The sequence below is a fragment of the Macaca nemestrina genome, chromosome X, assembly GCF_043159975.1.
Source record: "Macaca nemestrina isolate mMacNem1 chromosome X, mMacNem.hap1, whole genome shotgun sequence".
NCBI lineage: Eukaryota > Metazoa > Chordata > Mammalia > Primates > Cercopithecidae > Macaca > Macaca nemestrina.
Window position 1 is genome coordinate 153,662,685 of NC_092145.1, and position 16,771 is coordinate 153,679,455.

At 40.5% G+C, this 16,771-nt stretch overlaps 1 protein-coding gene across 8 annotated transcripts in view; it reads right to left on the minus strand.

Annotated features, from left to right (window-relative positions):
• Positions 1-16,771, minus strand: part of LOC105478088 (steroid sulfatase) — a 428,088-nt gene that overhangs the window by 295,297 nt on the left and 116,020 nt on the right. For all 8 annotated transcript variants that reach the window (XM_071089045.1, XM_011735064.3, XM_011735060.3 and 5 more), the window contains one exon: positions 6,743-6,879. In XM_071089045.1, the coding sequence (XP_070945146.1) occupies positions 6,743-6,879 (137 nt within the window). The remainder of the gene's footprint in view (positions 1-6,742; positions 6,880-16,771) is intronic.

Here is a 16,771-nt window from a genome sequence, read left to right on the forward strand (position 1 = left end):
GTATAGGACAAAGAATGTCAAAGAGAACATGGGCTTTTGCTTTTTTGGGTCTTACAGTTTTTGAGAAGGAGAGACATGAAGGTTGATTTCCAAACTCTTACCCTGGATTAGATGGAAACAAACTGTGGGTCACAAGTTGCTCAACTGACTTAAATATTCTTGCAGAACAATCTCATCCATGCCCATGGTTGGACTACTATTTCCATACATAGGAGAAAGCCAAGTCAACCTTATTTATATCTGTGCTCCTAGTAATTCCTGGCACCTTAGATCAGGCCTTGCAAATATCAGGCACCTGACCTCCACACTTTCACTTTTAAAATTTCCTTATTGAGTACCTAATGTGTACCTGGTCTATAGAACTTGAAGGAAATCAAAATATTTTACCACAAAATATATTAATTTCATATATGCTGAGATGGCTGTCAGAGAGCCTGCAAGGAGAGCTGTTTTTGTGGAGGAGATTTGCATCTGTAGAAACTCTGTATTCATGCAACCAGGACTTCCCTCTTCCAGATCTAGTAAACATGAAATGAGAGTCCTACACCTTAAAGATCTGAAAGAAATGTTTACTGGCCAAGCATGTTGGCTCACGCCTGTAATCCTAGCACCTTGGGAGGCCAAGGTGGGAGGAACACTTGAGCCCAGGAGTTCAAGACCAGCCTGGGCAACATAGTGAGACCTTGTCTCTACAAAAAATAAAATTATTAGCTGGGTGTGGTGGCACGTACCTGCAGTCCCAGCTACTCAGGAGGCTAAAGTGGAAGGATTGCTTGAGCCCAGGAAGTCGAGGCTGCAGTCAGCCAAGATTGAGCCACTACCCTTCAGCCTGGGTGACAGAGCCAGATCCTGTCTCAAAACAAACAAACAAACAAACAAACAAACAAACCATTTGCCACTTATTTTATCAGAGGGCTGCCATGATGCAAGCTCCCATTCTTTTTGTAACCTCAATATGGTATACAAGCTTCGCTATCCCACAGAGTGTTATGTAACCACTCTGTGATGCTCCCTGTGTGCAGGTTAATACAGTTTTTATGACTTTTCTTCAATTAATCTGCGTTTTGTGAGTTGATTTTTAGAGAAACTTCAGAGGGTGAAGGGGAAGTTTTCCCCGTGGCCCCTACAGATTCTAAAAGTAGGTATCTTCTACATACATTGAATCAGAGGACTTTTGTCCATGTAAATGAACCTATTTACAGAGGGGTTATTCATGGCATGCTACAGTCCATACTTTCACAATCATTGTAGTCCAAACCTCCTAGAAAGAGTCTGTTTTAAAATGGATAATCCATTACAACCATGTCTGATAATCCAGGCCCTGCTTAGAATTATGCTGCAAGTTTGAAGGGCTTAGACCAATACCTATGCTTCCCCATTGCCAGAGTTTTCTTGTGTTTCTTGAGGTTCTTGACACAATCCTGAGCTCTTACAAAAGAGGCTCTCCAATTTATTCTCCATCCCTCAAGATGAGTTGAGTGCATGGTCCGTGCTGCTACATTGAGTTGCACACAACTGACTAAATGTCAGGCATGGTAAACACGCATTCATTCTGTAACATCCCCCAAGCTCATTGCATGAATTCACCACTTATTTTTCCTCCAGGTTGGTTCTCTGTGCCCAGAGGGTACAGTAGCAATGTCCAGAGTGAGATGGAATCTCACTCTGTTGCCCAGGCTAGAGTACAGGGGCACAATCTTGGCTCATGGCAATCTCCACCTACCGGGTTTAAGTGATTCTCCCATCTCGGCCTCCCAAGTAGCTGGGATTACAAGCATGTGACACCATGCCTGGCTAAGTTTTGTACTTTGATTAGAGACACGGTTTCGCCATGTTGGCCAGGCTGGTCTTGAACTGATAACCTTAGGCGATCCACCTGGGATTACAGGCATAGGCCACCACACCTGGCTAGGAATGTTTGACTGGAAGCCAGATATTTGTTTTAGCATTCACCTTCTTGTTCTCTGCTTGAATGTTTCTTTGTAATAGTATAGAACTTGCTAGTCTAATCCTGAGCAAAGGCTGATTTATGATTCCTTCATGTGGTTCTATTAATAGCACAGGGCTCTGAGTGAACACTGATTGCATGCAAATTCCACTTCACAGACTAGCTGTGATAGATATAATGGTGTAAGCTGTAGATAAGAAACCCCTGGTCAGAACTACATCCGTCCTTCCATGTGACCCCCAACCATGAACAGGTTTATGAAAAATGTCAGTCTATTTCCAAAGGAAGAGAAACAGCCAGAAGGACACGCCTCCAAAATGCTTGTTGCATACTGGAGAACAATGAAATTTTACACATTTGTTCCTCCCTGATGCTTGGGCTGCTTCAGAATTAACTGGAATTGAACATCAGACTTTGCAATAGCACCATGATTGCCTAAAGAATTCCACTGTGGGTGTGTCCTGCTGAAATGATATGGCTGCTACATCCAACATGCACAGCACCCCTGCTCTTCCTGCTTCCAAACTGTTCAAGCACTTTATCTGCACCTCCCTCAGGACATTCCTCACTTTCTGCCCTGAATTGTTATAGGATCTCCTGAAAGAATCTTACATTTCTTAGTATCTTGTATGCTGAACATTCTCCCCTAAACCTATAGTCTTATCATCATTGCACCCTACTCCCACCCTGCACTGCCAAAAAACATTTAAGCACACAGTTAGCAACCAGTCAACATGACTAATGAATGAACTAGATCTTTCCTGGAGATATGTTGTTGATTGTGCACTGACATGATGCACGCTTTCTTACTACATGGAAAGAAAAGAAATAAAGTGGTGTAGATTTCAGGTTCTAGGTGGGACACCTGCATTTGAACACATGCTCATCCATTATGAATTCTGTAATCTGAGGTGGGTGTACCTAACCTGCAAGCCTCACTAACCTTACCTGTGGAATGGGAATGATGAGAACATCACCTGCTGCACAGGGACCACTGGCAGCACAAAATGAGGCAAGATGTTGAGACTCAGAAACTGATATCCCCAAAGATTGCCTTTTGACATGCTAAACCGACGAAGCCTCAAGTTTCTCTAACCTCCCCTTCATCCCACACACAGTTTCTCCCATAGAAGGCGGAGTTCTTTTATCTGCCTAAGATCCAGACCCCCTCAAGGAGAACTTTTTTTTCCCTTCCCCTCCCTGTAATTTCATTGTCTATTGCAGAAAAGAAGACCAAGATATGACTACCCCCGAGGAGACCCTTTTCCAAGTACGATCTCCAAGGATCATTTAAATTACAAGTTAATTTCTGTTCCTGTATCAATAATTCTCCCTAGCAATCATTTATTGCCCCTCAACAGAACTCTTCTCCCTGATCCGCATAACCTGTGTTACCAGGATCCAAGCCCCCATCATATATATGTGTGTGTGTGTGTGTGTGTATATATATATATATATATATTTTTTTTCTTTTCCTGGAATACAGTGGTATGATCTCAGCTCACTGCAACCTCCACCTCCTGGGTTCAAGTGATTCTCCTGCCTCAGCCTCCCAAAGTAGGTGGGATTACAGGCACGCACCACCATGCCCGGCTAATTTTTGTATTTTTAGTAGAGACGGGGTTTTACCATGTTGGACAGGCTGGTCTCGAACTCCTGACCTCAGGTGATCTGCCTGCTTCAGCATCCCAAAGTGCTGGGATTACAGATGTGAGCCCCCATGCCTGGCCCAAGCCCCCATCCTTTCTATAACCTCAGGATGGTGTATAAGCTTCTGGACCCCATTGGGAGGTTGGGTCTTCATTATGAAGGCTCTTGTGTACGCACATTCAATAAATTAGTATGCCTTTTCCCCTATGAATCAATCTGCCTCACGCCAGTGATTTCCTGACAACCTTTATGGGACCAAAAGCCTACGGCTCCCACAAATACATGTGCTATCAGGGCCCAGTATGGGGCCAGCTCTCAATGTTAGTCACTCTGATGATTAAAATCATGTTGACCACCCCGTGAATTCGCACAGAAGAATCATATCTCCTGGATTTCAACTGCCCTTGCATGGTTGTACTGAGAAGCCCCTTCTGTAGCTCTCACAACATCTGTAGGAAGTCAGTCTTTCTCTAGTTACTGTAACAATATGAGACACAGCACTCACTCAGCTAAGGATAAGGCAGTAAGCCACAATCATGGGCAGTAGAATTGGTGTACAGTTACATAATAAAGGCTCTTGGTCATTGAATATGCCTTTCCAGGCTTAAAGAAACCTGCGGGGGAGAAAGTGATGATCCATAGAATCACACAGCCCTCAAACATGTGGAGAGAACATGCTCGGAGTGACTGAGATGCGCCCTCACTAGTTAACCACTTCCATCTCAGTTTTCCTTTGTGCAGGGAGTGTTTCTTCTTAAGCAAATCTCCCCCTTTTCTTTTATTACATAATTATTCAGAATGCAACAGTCCCCTCCTGTGCAATAAGGAAAAGCCCTTCTTGGAAAGAAGAAATATTCTTTAGAACACTCATATGTATCAGATTTAAAAAAACAAAAAGTTTCTTAAAAATTCATGGAATGCTTGGGGGAAGGATTTTATCTTTTGGCCAAAAACAAACAAACAAACAAACAAAACAAAACAAAACAAACACAATCTTCTATAAATCAGGGGCTAAGGCAGGTCTCGAAGATTGAAAATACTCTCCAAATACTTTAGAGAGAACTAGTAGTGATACAACACTGGAAGTTAAACTTTCTAATGAGTCAGGCATGTATGCCGTGCTAATTAAATAAAATGTAATCAACAGGTGTGATGAGATCAGTGTGAGGTTGCTTGATAGCCAACAGAAGTCTTAGAGTTGCATAAGCAGCCTGACACATTAAAATAGAACACTCATTAAAGAGAGAAAATATTCTACTGATTTACACTACTAAGATGTGAAAAATATATATTGATTTACGTGCAACATTTTAGAAAGGAAAAAATAAAAGGATGCAGGCTTGTACTGGTATATGTACAAGCCATAAGCGTAATGTACTCTTCTTATAAATCTTGTTAGAGAGAATGTTCTGGTTTTGTTTTTCCTAGTTATTATTATAAATGGTACTCACTCTCATTACTTTATAGAATCACAGACTATCACAGAAAAAAGAACCTCAGAACTTGCCTAATTTGAATCCTCCTATCAAGATGATAGAGGAGAGGCCTGAAGATGTAAAACTTCTCCCAAGTTCACAGAGATAATTACAGAAACATCTAGAAGCTGGAAGAAGAGTCCAGTCTTGTTTCTTAAGAAGGTGCTCCTTCCATGATTTAAAACAAAACAAAACAAAATTTGTTCTGACAATCACCATAGTAGGTGACCACCACTGCCATCAATTTGCTGCTTTAAACAAACAAACAAACAAATATAACTGGGAAGCAACTTTCATGCATTTCCAAAACATCTGGATCCAAAGGTTAGAGACTACTGAGTTAGTTCACCAAAAGAAATGGAGAGAAGAATGAAAGGGAGAAAAAGTAAAAGGAAACAAACATATGAAAATCTTTAGCAACCTGAGTGAGTACTGGAATACGGACAAAATGGTCTCTTCTGTCACTCTGATACTATCCAGATGGGCCCAGCAATGTAAAAGTAAGAGGCAATGCTGCTAGAAAAGACTTGAAATTGTGAGAAGTTCCAAGTGGACTGGAATGCTGATTTTTCATTCCTTTGCGTAACTCACACACTAAGGCCTTCCCTACCTCATTCCGCACGAGGTTGCATGCTAGCCAACTCCTTAGCTGTGTACAGCTAAGAGACCCCAGGTGTAATCCCCCACCCTGGGACCTCTGAGCTCTGCTTCCCAGTTATATTTGTTTGTTTAAAGCAGCAAATTGATGGTGGTGGTGGTCACCCACTATGGTGATTGTCAGAACAAATTTTGTTCTGTTTTGTTCTGAGCTCTGCAAGAGGGATGATGATGTCCTGTAGATATGGAAGACATGCATTTTAACTTAAACAAAGCTTCAGTAAGGAAGTCTTCCCAATGTCAGTGAAAAATGCCACGTTTCTTAGAAATAGGGTTATTTGCTCAGGAAGGGAGAGAAGGAGTTTGGAGAACAAGGAAAGCTTTGCCATCCTTAGATGCAGCAAGGAGAACACAAGGGACCTCGTCACTGTTGCCCTGAGAGCCTCGCGAAGTGTGTAGCCAGCTGCAGGTATTCTGGATCCAAAATCCATCACACATCTAACTGCTGACGAGGCATTGTTCAGATTTCATTGTTGATAGAATAAGGGATAATAAGGACTAAAGTTTTGTCTCCTTTCCTCCATGAATCTCTTCCATCTGCAGCCCACAGACTAGACTTCCCCTGAAATGTATCCACTGGCAGCTGCAGACATGCACAAGAGGGTAAAGATATATATATTTTTTAAGAGACAAGGTCTCACTCTGTCACCCAGGCTGGAGCGCAGTGGTACAATCATAGCTCAGTGCAGCCTCAATCTCCTGGGCTCAAGACCTCCTCCCACCTCAGCCTCCCAACTAGCTGGGACCACAGGCATGTACCACCACACCCAGCTGATTTTTTTTTTTAATTTTTTGTAGAGATGGGGTCTCCCTATGTTGCCTGGACTGGTGAAGGTACTTTTTGTATTCTATTTACCTTTCAGGATCAATGCATTTTTGGTTACCTTCAAAAAACCCCATACATTTGCTGTCTCTAAAGGCATCAGCAACATAGATGGAAATACACAGGAAAGAAAACACAAGGAGGCAAAGACTTACTGGTTTTCTAAGAATTCACTGAGGAGAAACGTACCCACACTCCAGTCCATTTCCTCAACAGCATCCCCGTAGACTCCGTGTTTACTTTTGCCGGCAAAATCCTTGCTGGAGAAAAGGGCCGTGTGCACATGGAGGTAGGACAAGACAAGCAGGAATGGAGTCTCAGTGTTCCTGCAAAAAAAAAAAAAAAAAAAAAAGGGAGAAAAAAAAGACCACGGATAATGTAAGTATGTCTGCCATCATTCTGATTAGGATCCACCTATTATCATAGCAGGCAATTTGAAAATTCACAAAGTACTACAAGTTAATTGCCTAATATGGTATCTTCTGTCAGAGAAAGGTAAGTCTCTGTTGTGCCTCTATGAAGTGACTTATTGTTACCCTCTATGGATCAGTAGGTGAAGAATTATGTTATTGAGACTTCCCCCAAAGACGCAACTCAGGAAGAGATTTACTAGAAAATTGCCTGTATTTGGCCGGGCGCGGTGGCTCAAGCCTGTAATCCCAGCACTTTGGGAGGCCGAGACGGGCGGATCACTAGGTCAGGAGATTGAGACCATCCTGGCTAACACGGCGAAACCCCGTCTCTACTAAAAACACAAAAAATTAGCCGGGCGAGGTGGCGGCGCCTGTGGTCCCAGCTACTCGGGAGGCTGAGGCAGGAGAATGGCGGGAACCCGGGAGGCGGAGCTTGCAGTGAGCTGAGATCTGGCCACTGCACTCCAGCCTGGGTGACAGAGCGAGACTCCGTCTCAAAAAAAAAAAAAAAAAAAAAAAAAAAAAGAAAATTGCCTGTATTTGTTTTTTGTTGTTGTTGTTGAATTCTGTTCTTCCTTCTCTATATGGTGACTAATATGAATTCAAGCACCTTGAAAATAGTATTTCTTTGGGAAAAAATTTTATACACAAATGCACATACACACACTACTAGAAAGACTACCTTTTAAAAATTGTAATTGATATATGCAAACAATTATACAAATATATATACAAATTTTGTATATATATGTATCATTTGACATATACAAATAATTCTTGTGTAGACTTGTTGGGGACAATGCAATAATACATGTTTACCATGTGGAATGATTAAATACAGCTAATCAAAATATTCATTTTCTCATATAGTTGTTATTTCTTTGAGGTGAGAACATTTAAAATCTACTCTCTCAGCAATTTTGAAATATACAATACATTGACTATTTTTATGCTTTGGGGAAGAGGGATTCTAGTCTGTGTGGCTAGCCTCAGGGGAGACTGAGAGACGATTCTCTGCTGGCCATTTCCTCTTTGTCTTCAGTATTCTCTAGTTGCCCTGTTGGGGCTCAGAAAAGGGAACCCTAAAACAATATTGTTAAGCATCTCCTACAGACCAGGCATGGTTCTAGCGTATGGAGATTATTATTTTATTATTATTTTCTATTTGAGATAGAGTCTTGCTGTGTTGCTCAAGCTAGAGTGCAGTGACATGATCTCGGCTCACTGCAAACTCCACCTCCTGGGTTCAAGCGATTCTGTCTCAGCCTCTGGAGTAGCTGGCATTAAAGGTGTACACCACCATGCCTGGCTAATTTCTGTAATTTTTTTAGTAGAGATGGGGTTTCACCATGTCGGCCAGGCTGGTTTAAACTCCTGACCTCAGGTATCCTCCTGCCTCAGCCTCCCAAAGTGCTGGGATTACAGGTATGAGCCACTGCACCCAGCCTGGAGATTCAATTTTTATTAGCAAATGCTAATAAAGCATGTGTTCCATGACACCAGAGTCTTTTATGTGCTCTCTTCTCCCACCAGACCACCAGGCAGGAATGTCATTTATATCATGGTGTTCCTGACACCTGCAAAGTGATTGGCAGGTGGCAGAAATTCAGCAAATCTGTTATTGGATGAAATATTACATCTGCTTTCTAAGCATTGGCAGCCCCGCCCAGCAGTCAAGTGAATGACAGGGCCTTGGGAATGCAATGTGAACTGCATTGTGAATGGTTTATGTTGCATATGGTTTAGACTTCTGCCTAAGTCTCTTGTTACTTAGAAGGGATGTGGTTTATGTAACGGTTGCTCTAGAGCAAGGATTCCTCTGCAGAACTTCTGTCCTAAATCTCTTGTTACTTTGAAGGAATGTGGTTTATGTAGCAGTTGCTCTAGAACAGAGATTCCTCTGCAGAACTTCTGTCCTCAGTCTTTTGTTACTTTGACAGGACATGGTTTATGTAACAGTTGCTCTAGAGCAGGGACTACTCTGCAGAACTTCTCTCCTAAGTCTCTTCTTACTTTTACGGGGTCATCTCCCATGGTCCATATCTTTACCAGCCAGTAAAAGTTCAGAAGACTATATATATATATATGTAGTTAAATTAATTTTTCTTCTATGTATTTCTGGCTTCCTTAACTTCTCATGATAGCCAAAAACATTCCAAATTTTGGACTGGGTGTCACAAATATTAATAAGTTTTCCTGGAAACAATAAACAGATGTATGCTTTTCTAAATGCATTTGTATTTTGCTAATGTTAGTATACCTTGGGCTCCTCGAACTGCTCACACCTATGGCTGTAACACTTCATTTTTAAGGTCAGTTCTTACATTTATTAACCCCTACTCCTTTGAAAGAGAAAATCAGCACAAAACAGCACTTTGGGTTAGAGCTAAGCCAGGCATCTCCAGTTATCTGAAAATAGGCAGATCAAATCTAACAAGTTATTGGTAATCATTAGTACCATGTTTTATTATTCCAGTACTTGGTGGCAAATTTTTTTTTACAATAATATGAAACAAGGAAATGCTGTTAATATCTCACAGGAATATGAGCAACTGTTACATAAACCACATTCCTTCAAAGTAACAAGAGATTTAGAACAGAAGTTCTGCAGAGGAATCCTTGCTCTAGAGCAACCGTTACATAAACCACATCCCTTCTAAGTAACAAGAGACTTAGGCAGAAGTCTAAACCATATGCAACATAAACCATTCACAATGCATGTCTCACAGGAACTGGAATAAGAAGGCAAGCAATGAGAGCCCACTGGACCTGGTCTATAACATTCACTGTTACATCTCAGAAAGAAAAGAGGACATACTACTGCTTAGATGGAAGCACTGGAATTGTCATCCTAGCTGATGACTTACATATGAGCATCTCTACCAAGCCACGTGTTTGGCTCCTTCTAAGAGAAGATGCCCTTGAACGGAGCCACAGTATGTTAGAGAGCTTGGCCACACAGGGCAGACTGTGAAGCCTCCATTCTACTTATTATGGGGAAAGTTTATTCACACCTGGGCAAATTGCACCTCCTTCCCCAGAAGCAGATTGTGTTCCCCTAAACTGGCTTAGATTCCTCAAAACGAACATGAAATTACAGTCTTTGTGTTCCTAAATAGAGAGTTACATTATGTATGAGAACAATCTCACTGCAATTTTACTCTCATCTGTTCTCCCATTTATTTTTAGATTTAAAGTTAAGGAAAATAGATAAGAAAGCTTAAAAAGTCAATCTCCCAAGCGCGGTACATGGTCATACAGGATGTGAGTGACAGAATTTGCTGAGAACGAAGAGCTATTGCATGGATTGAAATGCCCAGCACTGGGCTTCAGTCCAGTTTCGACTTGGATTCTCCAATTTTGGATAGCAGTCCTCTTGTTCAAAAGTTAAAAAAAAAAGAAGAAGAAAGAGACATCCATCAACATGATTGGCAGGATCATAAAATTGTGCCATATTAAAATGTGAGGTGTAAATAAGGAAATAAATGATAAGGATGACACAACCGGCAAATAAGAGAGCCTGAAATAAAAGCTGGTTCATGAGGACTGAAAGAACAGTTGAGTCAAAGATCTGAGCTTCAGGGTTCAATCAAGGCTACAGAATGTGACCTTTGTCTTGGAATGCAGGGGAATCCTCCTTAGAAGGGGAGAAGGGAATCAATGTGTTTATTATCAAAATTCACATATTTATGGAACCCGTTTTCTATCACCTCTCTATAAAGCAGTGGTTTTTCATCCTATGGGGTGACATCAGAGATACCAGTATCTTTATGTATACTCTGTGCATCGAGTAGAGTTGATTAGGTTTGACATACAAAAACAAACCCAGAAAACAGAGAAAAGCATACTTGGCTTGCAAAAACACTGTTCCAAGATTTACCATCCAGGAACAGAAGTGAAATCAACGGTGCATGGGAATGTTGGCTAGCCAGACATAAATCACTGACTTTCCTGCACACACCTGGGGTGTAACTGACAGCCTGTGCCCAGGTGAAGGAATTCTTGCTTTGTGATATTCTTTGAGAGACCAGGAAAGACCATTTGCTTCACACCCAGGCTCAGGAAGGAGATCTGGGTCTCCCTTCCTCTCTATGACCTTGAAAGCTGAATGACACATCAGCAAGTTGGTGGAAGAAAGATTTCTCAATAACAGCTTAACTCCTTTTTTATTAGCTGGAGTACTTCAGTAAACAACTCTTTTGAAAATTTATTGCCACTGTCTTGCACACTGTGCGAAAAGATAGAACTTTCAGCTGCTACATGCCTGCGCTCCATTTGTTAAAAATACAGAAGGCAGCCCTGAGCCTTTCCAGCAACATGTAATCATTCCGATCTCAGAATCAAAAGATTTACATTCTATAGAGGCAGGAGTGAAAATTCAGGCAAGAAGATGGTTAAGGCATTTTGTTTCTGTCTGTCATAAAGTATACTTTTGATGGTCTTTAGAATAATAATCTTCATCTGAGTGTCTGACCTTTATTATTGTAGTATTGTTCCAACTGCAGTGGGCATAGGGAATAACGGGAATGCAAATAGGGATGTCAGTGAATTCCTTCTGGATACCTTCTGCTGCTGGTAATTAGAGTATGGCATAAACCAGATAGCGGTATCAACAGTCACCACCCCCCCGCCACCCCCACGAATTTCATGTGACCATCTCTGCGTGCAGCAGGTGGATTTATACATCCAGCTGTTCATGTCTTCTATCTATGAGTTTTGCAGTTATTAAGCAAATGTTCTGCTGACACACGATACCAGGCACTAGAAATATAAAGAGAGACTGGAACGGACCCTGCCATCAGCAACCCACAGTTCAGACAAGAGCATCGATGGTTAGTCCGAGCTGTCTTAAGTACCCTTACCCAGTGCTGCAGAGAATGAATTCAGAGAAGGAGAACTTATCTTAACCTGGCAGGGGTCAGAATTTGCTCCCAGAAAGAGGTAGCTTTCAATGGTTCACATAGCATGACAGCGTTTTTGAATGTTTTCCATAAACATGTAGGCTTTCGAGCTATTCACAGGTATGATATTCAGAGACACAGAAATACACGGCTGGAGAGGCATTTCCAGGGTCAGGTCTAAGTATTCTTTATCTATGCCCCAGTCAGTTGAGAATGCCATGGACCCACTAGATCTAGTATGGCAAAAGACGAACATCCCTCGGTACCTGTACTGTTACAATATGCTCAGCCTGAAACCAGAGGTTCATCCAAAAAAGAAGCCCTCCCCTCCTTTTTTTTTTTCAGAGACAGGGTCTTGCTCTGTTGTGCAGGCTGGAGTGCAGTGGTGCAATCATCGCTCACTGCAGCCTACAACTCCGGAGCTTAAGAGATTCTCCCACCTCAGCTTCCTGAATAGCTGGGACGACAGGTGTGCACGACCATGCTGAGCTAATACTTCCTTATTTTTTGTAAAGACAGGGTCTCACTATATTGCCCAGACTGGTCTTGAACTCTTGGCATCAAGCAATCTTCTCACCTCAGTTCTCAAGTAGCTGGGACTACAGGCACACACCACCTTGCCCAGCTAATATTACTTTATTTTTTGTAGACACAGGGTCTTGCTGTATTGCCCAGGCTGGTCTTGAACCCCTGAGCTCAAGTGATCCTCCCACCTAGGCTTCCCAAAGTGCTAGGATTACAGGCATGAGCCACTGTGCCCATTGCCCTCATTTTAAAATACATATCCCATAGGCCCACAAAAGTTAGAAACAAATCATGTGTTATCTACAGTTACTGAATAATGTGACTTTTTGATAATTCTTTAATTATTTAAATTTTCCATTTTTGAATGAGCATCTGTGTGTGTCCCTCTGTATTGCCCTTAATGTTTAATCTGATTTACTTTTCTTACCATGAATTAAAATCAATATCACCCCATTCCTTTCTGGCTTACACTATTATCGAAACTAATGAAACCTCCTAAAGATCCCTTTATTCAAAAGACACTTTGAGCCAAATCACTGGTATTCATCACAGCCACTTACACTGGAGTCCAGCTGGAAATGGGAGAGGATAGGCTGGAGGCACCCAATAAATGCATTTCACGATTGTGACTGTACCAAATGGTGATAGCAGTACATAGACCAGGACAAAAAGTCATATCTTCTTCCAATAATATATTTATCAGTTGTCATAGATTTTAGGGAATTATGATTACACAAGCAATGCTTGTAGAAAGGAGTATTTATTTATCATTAAAGTATAGACCATAGGAAATGGTAGGAGAGATTCTTCCCCATGGCTCGCCACTAAAGGTATAATCTTTTCATGTAGGCGTTTCCCCCCCACCCCTTGATTACTGACACTTTCCATCATGCTGATGTTTTGGTGTTTTTTCTGTGGAGAGCTGTCAGGGAGCAGGGCTTATTGTTGTCAGAACAGGAGATCTTACCACTCCGGGAAGTCAGAGATTAAAAAAGAACTCTACATAATTTCCAAATTTTTGATTTGTTATCCATAAATCCTTTGCTAAAATAATTCATTTATAAAGAACAAGAGTTATCCTACATTGAGCTTGACTAAAACTTACTAGCTTTTATTGAAATTCTAATTATAATATCTCAAAATATACATACATATATTTAATATATTGAAACAACTTAATAAACTTCAGCCTGGAGAACTTTATACTAATGGCAAATTCCAGATAAATCTATAAACCCCATAAACGTATAACGTACTATACAGATTATGTGGATGTGTATAAAGTCATTGCCATTCTTGGAAATTTACTGTTCGAAGTGAGCATATATATATCTTCAGAGAAAAACACAAAGTGATTTACCTAAACTTAAATATTTTTCCTAGCAATGAAGCACTGCTTCAACGAATTCAGAGAAGAGGTCAACATATCTGGTTTTTCACAAAGCAGAGTGACAAACATCCATCTCTTTCTATTGAAGACATAAAACATGAATCTCATTCTACCCACCAGCGTGACACCTTTTTAAAAATTAGCCTTGACTTGAACTAAAGAAAAAAGCTGTTTGTGAATAAAATTAACTTGCTACATTCACCCACCATCCTTACCCTTTATTTTCTTTTCAGAGCATCCAGATACTTCACGATTACCATAGTAATGATAACACTACTGATACTGAAACTTATCTATAAGAATTACAGAGATGCATTCTCCTTCCTTGAGCATTGGACCTAGACTCTTCCATCTGGAGAAAGGTGTCAAGACACCCATATAACACCCTAATCTTCTTCCAGCTAATCCTCACTCGGACTAATCCTCACTCAATAAGTCCACCGCACTGGAGTAGATGGAAATGATTCCCCCAACTGTTTATGAAGCATTCCAACATTCAAAAGGTTGAGTTAGCTCTGTTTAAATTCAGCCTCTACTCTTTATTACCTGTGGAGCTTTGTTCATTCAAACGATTTCAGTTTCAAAGTTTCTCCACGGTAAGACATCTATTTACCGACCTCATGAGGTTGTTATGTGAAGGAAGCAATGGGTGTGGAAGGTGCTCAAAATAATGTGTGTATCCACAGCACCTGACGTATAATTGGCAAGCACTCCACAGTGTCCATTACACTTGAACATGTCCCATTCTGTGTTACCATTTCTGCTGTACACCTAAGTTGGATCTGTTTTGCATTGCAATGAAGAGAGGGATGGCAAATCCCAAAGCTGTGATAATGGGATGACCCTACAGGGCACGTACAGAGAGCTGGGTATCTCTAAGAAATTTATAGTTCACTCCTTTATGCAAGAATAACAAGGATTTCTGGCTAATTAAAGTGTATTCAGGATGACCCATCTCCTGAATTACTGTACAGCGTATAACATATGGTGAGCTAATTATCCAGCTCTCTAATAATAGAAGCATCTCCCCCAGATAAATTTATCCCTGAATGAGTCAATTAGGGTGAGGGACTGTGGAATGGATGGTTATATATTCTAAATCATCGCTCTCCTCAACTTGAAAATATGTGCTTGGAATCCCAGGCCACAAACTGGGTTTGACTAAGTGGACCTCATTTGCAAGAATCACAAGCCAATGAAGCATCTTTGCCTTATGCCTCCTTGTCATTCATACCCTAATATTGCAAGCTAGCATCTCAGGAGCAAACCCTTGAGTATAAATCATATCAGTAACACAGTGTACAGAAAGCCTATAAATTTTACAAGTAGGAGTTTTAAATCATTTTCCTCACCACCTTTGACAGATGAACTGAGAAGCAGCTGTGTACAAATATATATATATACATACATATATATGTTAAAGTATCTAAACAAGGCACTAGTTGCAACTGGAAATTTTTAAATTCAAAAGTATTTGAGTAAATTCCACTAATACTACCATTGCTTTGATCAGGCATTCCTTTTTCGGCTGCTGAATAACTCTACCTCCATTTCTCACAAAGGTGGTAAGACCTGGCTAAATTGCTCAGGATATTCTGGATAATGAAATAACACATATAAATGTGTCTTCAGACATTGAAGGAATGTTTTATGAACATGGTGGTGTCACCAATGTTAGGATTCTTTGGTAGCATATCAAGGCCATTCTCTCAAGACTCTTGGATATCATATTTTGTGAATCAGATAACTAATCTAACGCAGACAGACAGCTCTACTCAAGGATGATTGTAACAACGTGCTTTAAATCTTTTATCTTCAGATAATGTATGTAAGAAGTTTTTTGTGAATGGCATCACAGTGTACAAAATGCTAGCATTTTCACTAATATTAACTATGCAGTGAGTGCTCCAATGTGGACAATAGCCATCTACACTAGAATCACCTATTTTGAAGAAAAAACCCTTTTGTTATAATTCAATAACCATCACCTCCAACTGTGGTGCTGCTAGAACATCTTAAATCTCTAGTTCTGAAAGAAAATCTCAGCTCTCTAATAATAATTAGAGATAATCAAGATAAACTTGTCAGGCTTCAATATCCTCATGATCATCAAATTCGTTTTGGTCCCCTCTCAAAATTATATACTGAGGAAGCCATTAGAATGCCTTGTAATCATATGAATATTTATATACCTAATAGATTAAATAATTTCTGTCAAAATACATGTCATACAAGGTGATTCACCCTGGAAGCCGAGTGTCATTTCTGACTATCCATTGTCTAATGGACACTGTATTAATCTCCACCCTGTCTGGTTTTGAGAGATTTGTGGTAGATGAAGACTGATATAAGGATGTCCAGCTTTCTCAGCAAATTTGACAAACAGCACACTGTTGTTTTCTGTCTTAAATAGACCGGCCCAAGAGTGCTGCTCCATCTTGGAATGGCTATGCTCCTGTTTATCAAATACAGTAAAGCTAGCACACTAGGTAAGAGCATAGTCAATCATGTAGACTATGACCCATTGATACATCATGAATTTAATTTAGTTCCCAAACCAGATTATTACAAAAAAACAAAACAAAACAAAACAAAACAAAAACAACAAATAGAATAAAATGGGGTGGAAAATATCAGGGCAATCACCTTAGTAAGAGAAAGATCATTTCTTAAGCTTTTGTTTCAATCACATATCTGTGTGCATCTTACTAGATGATGATATAACTGAATATATCTTATAAAGTTCCAAAGCTTTTACATGAGATCACGTGTCAGCATCACCTTCTAGAAAAATCTAGGTGACAAATAACTGCAGTGTTTCTGCACAGTAGCCAAAGCTCATACACATATACAAAACCCAGTGTTTCTCAGAGTGCCCTATGAAACACCCAGTTTAGAATGTCTTGAGAAGCTTAGTAAAATGCTGATGCAAAGTCTCGCTTTGGAACTACTCTGTGACAGTCCCAAGAGTTCATCTTGGCCATCTTCA